Source organism: Malania oleifera, chromosome 7 (genome assembly GCF_029873635.1).
Source record: "Malania oleifera isolate guangnan ecotype guangnan chromosome 7, ASM2987363v1, whole genome shotgun sequence".
Lineage (NCBI taxonomy): Eukaryota > Viridiplantae > Streptophyta > Magnoliopsida > Santalales > Ximeniaceae > Malania > Malania oleifera.
In genome coordinates, this window is record NC_080423.1 from 14,243,896 (window position 1) to 14,254,162 (window position 10,267).

General features: G+C 38.1%; 1 protein-coding gene across 1 annotated transcript; it reads right to left on the reverse strand.

Annotated features, from left to right (window-relative positions):
• Nucleotides 1-5,108: 5,108 nt before the first annotated feature.
• LOC131160523 (uncharacterized) lies at nucleotides 5,109-5,806 on the reverse strand. The gene has a single exon (XM_058116301.1). The coding sequence runs from the start codon at nucleotides 5,568-5,570 to the stop codon at nucleotides 5,304-5,306; it is 267 nt and encodes an 88-aa protein (XP_057972284.1). The 5' UTR covers nucleotides 5,571-5,806; the 3' UTR covers nucleotides 5,109-5,303.
• Between the last annotated feature and the right edge of the window lie 4,461 nt (nucleotides 5,807-10,267).

Genomic DNA, 10,267 nt, shown 5'->3' on the forward strand with positions numbered 1-10,267 from the left:
AGACGCATACGCAATGACTTTCCCCTGCTGCATTAGAATACAACCAATTCCTTTCTGCGACGCATCACTGTAAATTACAAATCCACCCTCACTTGATGGAAAGGCCAACACTGGAGCACTGACTAGACGCTGCTTCAATTCCTGGAAACTCTACTCACATTCGTCGGTCCATTCAAACTTCACATTTTTCTTCGTGAGTCGTGTCAAAGACCCTAATAATCTGGAAAATTCCTCGACAAATCTGCGGTAGTATCCGAGAAGACCTAGGAAACTTCTGATTTCCTACACGTTCTTCAGCCTTGCCCAATCAACCACAGCCTCTACTTTGCTCGGATCTACTGAAATCCCCTCCTTGGATACTACATGACCCATAAATGCAACCTGCTCTAACCAAAATTCACATTTTTTTAAATTTAGCAAATAACTTCTTTTCCCTGAGCACCTGCAGTACTAGTCTCAAATGAGTTTCATGCTCCTCAGGGCTCCTCGAATAAACCAAAATATCATCTATGACACAATAACAAATTGGTCTAAGTACTTGTGAAATACCCGCTGGAGCATTCGTCAACCCAAATGGCATAACCAGGAACTCGTAATAACCGTACTGAGTTTGAAAAGCACTCTTCAATACATCATCTGATCTAGCCTTCACCTGATGATACCTATATCGCAGATCAATTTTAGAGAAAATTTACATACCTTGAAGCTAATCAAACAAGTCGCCAATTCAGGATAATGGATACTTGTTCTTTACCGTTACCTTATTAATCTTTCGATAGTCGATGCACATCCTCATCGGCCCGTCCTTCTTCTTCACAAACAACACAGATGCAACCCAGGGCGATACACTCGGTCTAATAAACCCCCCGTCTAGAAGCTCCTGTAGTTGCTCCTTTAACTCCTTTAATTCAGCTTGAACCATTCTATATGGGGCTTTGGAGATTGGTGCTATCCCTGGGATCAGATCAATTGCAAATTTCACCTCACGATCAGGAAGCAACCCCGGTAAATGCTCTAGAAAATCATCATAAAACTCCCTTATTACTGGGATATCTTCCAACTTGAGTTCATCTTTTGGCACTTCCTTCACCATTGTAAGGTAACCCTGGCATCCCCCCAAAAGTAACCTTTTTTCCTGGATAATCGAAAGGATCCATGGTGCCGAATGCACACACGACCCCACAAATACAAACTCCTGCTCCCTAGGAGGTCTGAATACCATCTCCTTCTTACGACAGTCGATGCTCGCGTAGCTAGATGCTAGCTAGTCCATGACCAAAATAATGTCAAAACCATGCATATCAATGCCTATCAAATTAATTGGTAGCACTCTCCCCTAAATCTTTACTGCATAATCCCTAATCATCTTGCTACATACTAGCACTGAGTCTGTCGGTGTGCCCACTACAAACTCTGTCTCTAACAGTTGAACCCCTAACCCACATAGTTTAACAAATCCCTGAGACACAAACGAGTGGGTTGCACCTGAATCAAATAATACAATGGCACTATCTGACAGTATGGAAATAATACCTATCACCACATCGTCGGTGTTCTTCGCATCACCCGACGTAAGGGAGTATACTCGCGCCTGAGCCTTACCCCGCTTGTGACCACCTCGGGGTGCCTAATTGCCTCCTCGATATTGTGGCTGTGGAAACGCGTAGTTCAACACCATGCGACAATCTCACATCTGATGTCCTGCCTCTCCACATAGGTAGCAGACAACTGATCCTCCCCTGCACTCGCCCCAATGCCTCTAATGGCATCTGGAACAGACAAGACACTGGGGACCCCCCCTGATGGCCTCGGTACCCCATCTCCTGTCACTGTCTTGAGAAACTGCCAGGCCGCTTCCATGAGCCTTGGCTAGTGCTAGTCTGAAACCCCTGAATTAAAAACTATTACTCATATATAAACAAGAAATATGATATAATAAATATCTGGCTATTATGGTCAAGCAGCTTGCATCATAACACTGTGAATCCTTATTTGCCATTACGCAATGTCGAGGTTCGGCAAGGCCCCGGGGGCAAAGCCCTCGGCGGGGTTCGACCTGCCTAGTCAGGTCGCAAGGGCCCATGTAAATTCAAATTCAAATTCAAATTCAAATTCAAAATCAAAATAAAAAAGGAATGAAAAACTGCATCATTATTCTAGGATTTTTCCTATTTTTCGTTGCTGCTATGCACACGCCACAATTATGCCTCCTTCTCAGATGAAGTTGCATTAGATTACAAAATCATATACCTCCATAATCGGAGTTCACATGCTACAAATCTTGTAATAAACAATCGCAATCACAAAACAAACATTCGTGTGATGAATCTGCATCAGAATACAAAATTTTATGCCTCCATAACCGGAGTTCACATGCTACAAATCTTATAATAAACAATCGTAATCACAAAACATACATTTGTATGACCATAATTGTCAGACAGAACGCTGCAAAACAGAGGTTAGTGCATACACACGTTCTACCCTAAGCATGCATTGATTCGATTTTCGAAGAACATGGTATTATTATCCGTACACGATATCAACCGAGGCTCTGATACCAATTGAAGGGACTTGCGGAATAGCCCTAAGATCTTGTTGTAGTGCATGTGGATAACAAAAACAAAATAATCTAATCATGTAATCCCTTATTACATGATTACGATTATACCTGCGAGATCTGTCTGGTTTGATCCTGAATTTGCAAGTGCAAAAACGAGCTCTTGAAGACGACTAAGAATCTTCTATTGTATTCCTTGAACATGCCTTACTTTTGAGAGAGTGGGCTCGTAAGCGGTTGTTAGGGTTTTTTTCTCAGAAAAATATCTGCCTCTATGAGAGTTCTCTTGTCTTCCCGAGTTGCTGAATGGAGCGCGTATATATAGGCTACAGCATGGACCTTTGGGCAAATATGACTAGGGTTTCCCACGTAATTAAATATTCCTAATCTGATTCAGATTCATCCTTAATTACGTTAATTATAATTCATGCCACTAAATAATTATAATTGCACTCCCTGCATATTCGAAATTAAATTTCGAGCTCCTATTATTAAATGCTTATTTATCTCCCTAGGTAAAAATTACAAATACCCATCTATTAAATTAAATTATTGACAATTTAATTAATTGACATATTAATTCCCTGAAACTTTCCATTTAACTTATTTGATGTGCTAGATTTAAAATCTACCTGTAGGGTTTGACACAATCAAAACTTATAAGCTTCCTCAAGGGGGTATCATCAATCTCGATACCGGGACGTGGATTCTATCAATAATTAAAGTTCACCATACACATAACGTCATCACCCAACTCACTGAATTTATTGACCCATAAAGAATTTCACTCTTCTGTGAATCAAAGTAATAAACACTATATGCACGTGTCCAATAATCATATTAGAATTAAAAGCATAAGCACTCATAATAACCATGAGGTATTAATTATTTTATATAGTCAATATAAAAACAATTACCCTAAAACGGTCATGTTCAATACACACAAAGTGTACTAGCACAAGGTGTTGAAACTGTATCATTCCCAATAGTCAAAACAAACCTATTAAAATCTTGTGCTACCGTCCTACCAATGGTGTGTCCAATTTCATTTAAGACTATAAACAATAAAATTATATTCTATAAAAACTGATGATCCAATCTTATGCGTATAAGTCATACTCTACACACTAGATCACCTACTATATAAAATAAAAGACACATATACATAATCATTAAATAAATAATGTCAGGCAAACATTGCTTACAAAGATTTTCATTAAAATGAAATAACTAAAGTTATTAATAAATACTAAAACCGATTACATAAAGTGTGTCTTTTAATATAAATCCCTAACAGAAGCAACCTTATAAGTCGAAGATTTCCCTTATATACATTTGATGTGAGACCAATATGCTCTCTCATCTAATTTCTGACACCCTCATCAAAGTGGCCCACACCTTTTCTTAAAAGATTCACTCAAATAATAATACACTTTGGGTGACTCTGATACCAAATATCGCTCCTACCTCATTCTCGTGAATTATTGTCCTCGTTCCAGCGAGTTATTGTCCACTTGACTAAGTCCTTTAATTTTATGTGATAAGACATAAAAATTTCATTCCCCCTCAAAGTCTTTCAACCCAATGAGCAAACAAATAGGTTGATAGGAGAAACAAAATGGTAGATATGGTAATTATGATGCAAAATGGGTGATAACAAGAAGGCAATCCACGCTAGCTCTTGAAAAAGAAAGTGCACTTGGGCCTTTGGATGATTTCTTAGTAATGGAATATTTGGTAAAAGCCACTCACACCTTTAATCTTTTTATAGGGCAATTGGGAGGTACCATGTGCATGCATAGTAGGCCAGCCATCCATCCATCCATCCATCCAAAACTTTTCTTCATCCTCTCTCACTTTTTTCAAAATTAAAATTGAAAATTTTCAATTTAATCGTCACTAGTCTAGACTCTCAGGCACTAAACTTGACACAACACCTAATCAAAAATAAATAATAAATAAAAAATACTTGACCGACATCACAACTACCTTCATTCGAGATTGAACCTCAAGACATAGTAACCTATTTACCCAGTTTCTTGACTTTCATGGCCCAATTACAGCTTTTCCAGTTCTATCTGCCCTAATTAGTAATCACCCCCACCCCAAAAAGAAAGTAAATGGAAGAAAAGGAAAGATAACTAAAGCTCTTTTGGCTTTCCACCCATTTTCTTTCCTTCTTTTTCTCCCACACCAAGCGAGGAAAAGAAATCCCACTCATCTTTTCTTTCATTTTCATATTCAATTATGGAGCACCGTCGGCGGAAAATGGTTTAATCATCACCTATTCCCATCTCTGTAATGAACCCAACAGCCACCTACCCCTCTCTTCCATCAATTCATTAAGCTCGCCAAACGAAAGCCATTTCCACCATCTTCAATCAATGGACAAAGCGACAAACCATTTCTTCAAAGTCAGCCCTTTCTTTGAATCTGACCTTAGAAGATAGGATTTCTTCTCAACTCCACCGACCCACAATGCTTAAAAACTCCCATTCCACGCCTCACTCAGAAATCAGAATTTAACCTTAAATCCAAAGAGGAAAAATAAAATCAGCATCACCGGGCCAGAAACCCTTGATTAATATGTACATTCCAATGAAAAATACTAATTACAGATCAAAGAAACAAAGAAAGAAAAAGAAAAAAAAAAAAAGCAAACAAACAAACAAGAAACAGAGGATTTCGGGAATCAACTGCACCTCTTTAGAGAATACATATTTTTTTTAAGAAACTGAAATTTTCAAGCAGAGAAGAAGCCATTGATGGCCGCAGCACCAATCTGGGATTTGGGCTCCGAAACCCATTTCAAAATCTGCAATTTCTCCCCTCCATTAACTTTCCCGATCTTAACCCAATGAGGGGATTGCTTCCCCTCCAGCCTCCGGGCCAAGATCGGAACATAGGAGAACAGATCGACGGTCTCCGGTTCAGCTCCGGCGCGATCTCTGGCGGTGCTCTTCACCCTCCGCTCGTACTCCTCTGCAACTAACATAGCTATGTCTGCCATTTTTGTTCTGAGAAAGCAACAAAAACGCTGGGTAAAATGGAAGAAGGTGGATTTGAATTAACCTCTGCAATTGCTGAGAAACACTGAATGAACGGACACGGACAGGGACAGGGACTGATAGGGAAGGACGAAGGGTATATATAGAGCGGAGGGGAGAGACGGGCGGTTAGCGTATTGGTTAGGGAGATGGATAAGGTTGAGAGAGATGGAGCGTGGGTTGGGTCTACGGAGCTCTGTTGTTGAGTGGTTTTGGGCATGCTTTTCTGGTTTATACTTACCGTGGACTTCCATGGAATCAAAAGTTCAGTCATTGTTTTGTTTCTTTTTTAGTTTTTTTTTTTTTTTTCCTTTAAAGAATTACCCATTTTTTCATGAAAAAATTGATTATGAAGGATCTAGCCTAAAAGGGGTAATTATTATTTTCGAATTTATTGTAAATTGATTAGTCATTTTCGAGTTACCAAACCAAGAATAACTTCTTTCAAGTTGAGTTCAGGTTAACAAAAAAATAATTAAATGAGTAGTTAAATAGGTTAAATTACTAAAATGATGTATGTGATTTTATAATAATTGAAGAAACTTCTATATTTATTTTAAATTACTTAAATGATTAAAGTAATTTTAGAATAATTTATGGCATTTTGATAATTCATTTCATCATTTTACACATAAGGGGAGTTCTCTTTATTAATAAGTATATTATGCATTTTATCTTACTACAAGAAAGTATATAGTATCTATTTGTTAGAATATATATTAACATAATTAAATATATGTTAGTATATGTATTTATTAAAAATTAATATTTATATATATATATATATATATATTTTTAAATATTATGAAGGAGATTTGTTGTTTGTGGTGTGATTTTTATACTTTATGGGTTTATAATCAAAGGAAAGAAAAACATATGGATGTATTCTTGGTGCAGAGTAGCGGAAAGGACTCATTGACAAGTGACATGTCCTCGTCGACGGGTAGATCTCGAGTGCAAGAAAAACTTAGAGTTTTTGAGATATTGAGATCAGATTTAAAGGATCGTCAACAAGTGACCAGACTAGTTGACGAGTGTTCTTCTTTGTCTCGGTGACGAATCCCCTGTTCTCGTCGACGAGTGTTTTTAGGTTGCGAGCAGTTTTTTGAATTTTGAATTTCAACATTGGGGTGGTTGGGTAATTAGGGGAAAGCCTCCGAGAGACTGTTATATATGTCATTCTGGGCGTGTATTGATAGTGAGAGTGATCATTTGTGAAGTGTATTATGTACTTTGATATTTCCTTAGTGAAAATCTTATGTCATTTGCTTCCATGGATGTAGGTTTTGCTGAACCACGTAAATCTTGTTGTTGTGCTTGTTGTTTCTTATTTACTAGTTGAGTTTAATTTGCTTGTTGCATTTTTATTTTGTTGTGCATCCTATATCCGATCCTTATTTACAACAAATTAGTATCAGAGAGATTGTTGTCATGGCATCAGGATCATCTTCTGTAAGATTTGACATTATCAAATTCGATGGAACCGAAAATTTTGGTTAGTGGCAGAGGAGAGTCAAGGATATTCTTGTGCAATAAGAAAATGGCTAAGGCTTTGCTAGACATTCAACTGAAAGGAATGAATGAGGCAATATAGGGAGATTTGAAAGCAAATGCCACTTTTACAATATGTTTGTGTTTGACCAACGAAGTTCTTTATCATGTGACGGAGGAGGATTCTCCAGCGGCTATATGGAAAAATTTAGAAAGCCAGTACATGTCCAAATCACTCAATAATAATTTTTTTCTTAAGTAGCATCTTTATTGGCTTAAGATGGTTGAAGGATCAAACTTAGATCAACATATTAATGTCTTTAATCAAATCATAAGTGATTTAATGAAAGTTGATGTTAAGTTTGATGAAGATGATAAGGCGTTGATGTTGCTAAACTCCTTGCCGTCGACTCATACGTATGAAAATCTTGTTACCACTCTTATGTGGGGAAAAGAGACTCTTGATTTAGAAGAGGTAACAAGTGCATTATTGAATTTTCATCAAAGGCTGAAAATATGTGATGAAGGAGAAGGACTTATGACGAAAGGTAATAATAAGTGTGGCAAAGGAAAGTTTAAAAGTAGGTCAAGTCAAAAATCTCGTAATCAATTCAAGAAAAAAGAGGAAATTCAATGTTATAAATGCGGTAAAAAAGGGCATGTTAAACCGAAGTGTCCAAATTGAAAGAAGGGAAATGCTGAAAAGAATAAGGAGATTTCAAAGTCAGTGAATATGGTTTAAGAAGGAGGTTTAGTTTGCAGCGATGGTGATGTTCTTTCACTTTCATCGAGGTCGGATATCTTACGGACTCTTGGATACTTGATTCGACATGTTCTTACCACATGACTCCAAAAAAGGAGTGGTTCAGCACTTACAGGTTAGTGAATTCAGGTTCAGTTCTTATGGGTAATGATGTTTCTTGTAAGATCATTGGCATAGGAAGTGTTAAGATAAAAATGTTTGATGGTGTTGTGAGAACCTTGAGTAATGTAAGACATATACTAGAGTTGAGGAAGAGTTTGATATCACTTGACACTTTGAATTGTAATGGTTTCAATTACAAGTCTGAAGGTGGAGTTATGAAAGTATGGAAAGAAAATCCGACGGTGATGAAAGGGCAAAAGCTATATGGGAATATCTACACAGTATAGGAAACTACTGTTGTAGGTGGAGCTGCAGTCGTAGATGTTGAATCTGATAAGACCGTCTTGTGGCATATGTGTCTTGGGCATATAGGGGAACATAGTATGAAAGAATTGCACAAGAGGAAACTCTTGAAAGGTCTGAAATCATGTCAGCTGGACTTTTACAAGATTTGTATGCTGGGAAAACAAAACAGGGCAAAATTCAAGTTAGTTGTTCACAAAACGAAAGATATTCTCGATTATGTGCATTCCGATATTTGGGACCCAGTTAGAGTTGCATTTAAGGGTGGACATGTGTATTATGTGATGTTTATTGATGATTACTCATGTAAATTCTAGGTATACTTCATGCGATATAAGTCTAATACGTTTGCCAGGTTCAAGATTTGGAAGGCTGAAGTGGAAAACTAGACAGAGAGGAGAATCAAATGCTTAAGGTCGAATAATATGGACGAAAAATGCTATAGACTACTCTGAATTGAAATTATTCAAGTGCCCAGCTTATGTTCTCGTGTCTAGTGAGGAGAGGTCTAAGCTTGACCTGAAGTCTCATCGTTGCATTTTTTTGGGATATATGAAAGGTGTAAAGGGGTACAAGATGTGGGACTCGGTGGAAAACAAGGTGGTGATTAGCAGGGATGTAGTCTTTGATGAGAAGGCTATGGTGAAGCGTACTCAAGATAGTGATGAACATAAATAGGAGCCAAAAAATTGGGGCAATGATAAACATGTTGTGCAGGTGGAGTTGGAAGCTCAGGGCAATGAAAATGATCATGGTCCTATGGTTGTAAGGAGCTCTATCTCGGAAAACCAGCAAGTTGACAATCTTCCTATACGAAGATCCAGATGCAATATTAGACCTCCGCCAAGGTATGGGTTTGAAGAGTTAGTGTCTTGTACTTTTCTTACCAGTTACAACGTTCCAACTACATTTCAAGAGGTAGTGCACGGCCAAGAGAAAGGTAGGTGGATGGGAGCAATGATTGAGGAGATGAAATCACTACATAAAAATCAAACTTAAGATTTGGTGGAGCTTCCAGATGGGAAGAGACTACTAGGTTGCAAATGGATATATAGGAAGAAGGAGACAATTTCTGAAAAGGAAGGAGAAAATTTTAAGGCAAGATTGGTGGCAAAATGATACTCACAGAAAAAGGGGATAGACTATGATGAGATCTTTTCACCTGTGGTCCGACATACTTCTATTAGGATTGTATTGGGGTTGGTAGCTTGTTGACCTTATAGGTCATATCCCATTTTGATAATGACAAATATCTTTGTATCTTACATGTGCCCTGAGTTTGTGTGCAGAAACATTCTTAGCACGAAATGGCAAAGATTCAGACAATGCCATAAAAAAACTCAATGCTTACATCATATTGCGGTGTTTGGAGAAGCAAAGGAAATGAAGACCAAATATTTTCATTTGTATTTGTTGTTTAATTCATTTGGGTCTAAAAATGGTCTGTAATAATTAATGCATCGCATGCATGATAGGTTTAATAAGCTCAATGACAATAGATTGACTTTAAGTCCCCATAAACACTCCATGGAAAATCCCCTATAACTTAAAAGTTATACCATTATTAATAGGGGTGAATTCTAATAAGAATCAGGACCTAAAGTGAACTTTGAAAGGGCTTCGGCCAGCTGAACATAGGGCGTTAAAAATGCCTCGATCAGCCAAACTGGTAAAAAGTCAATACTTTGACTTGGCTCGGGCAACCAGTCCAAGACCGAACCTTGAATGTTGACACTTTTTACCAACCTTGGCGGCTCGAACTTATAGTTCAAAAAGGCCTCGAGCGACCAAGCCTTATGAATCGGTAGACCGGACCACGCACTAGGCGGCCGAACCTACGAAGGTTGGGAAATCACCTTGGCTTCAGCTGACTGGACATTGCCCATGGTCAACCAAACCCGAAAAATCACTTTTACTTTTTGTGAGTGTTCGGGCGATCGACCCTAGGTGTCAGGTGACCGAACCTCTCAGGTTGGGTTAATTTCCAACGCCTAAACACGC

What these genes read in the sequence shown, in the direction of transcription:
- LOC131160523 (XM_058116301.1), bottom strand. Translation starts at nt 5,570, where the DNA reads ATGGCAGACATAGCTATGTTAGTTGCAGAGGAGTACGAGCGGAGGGTG.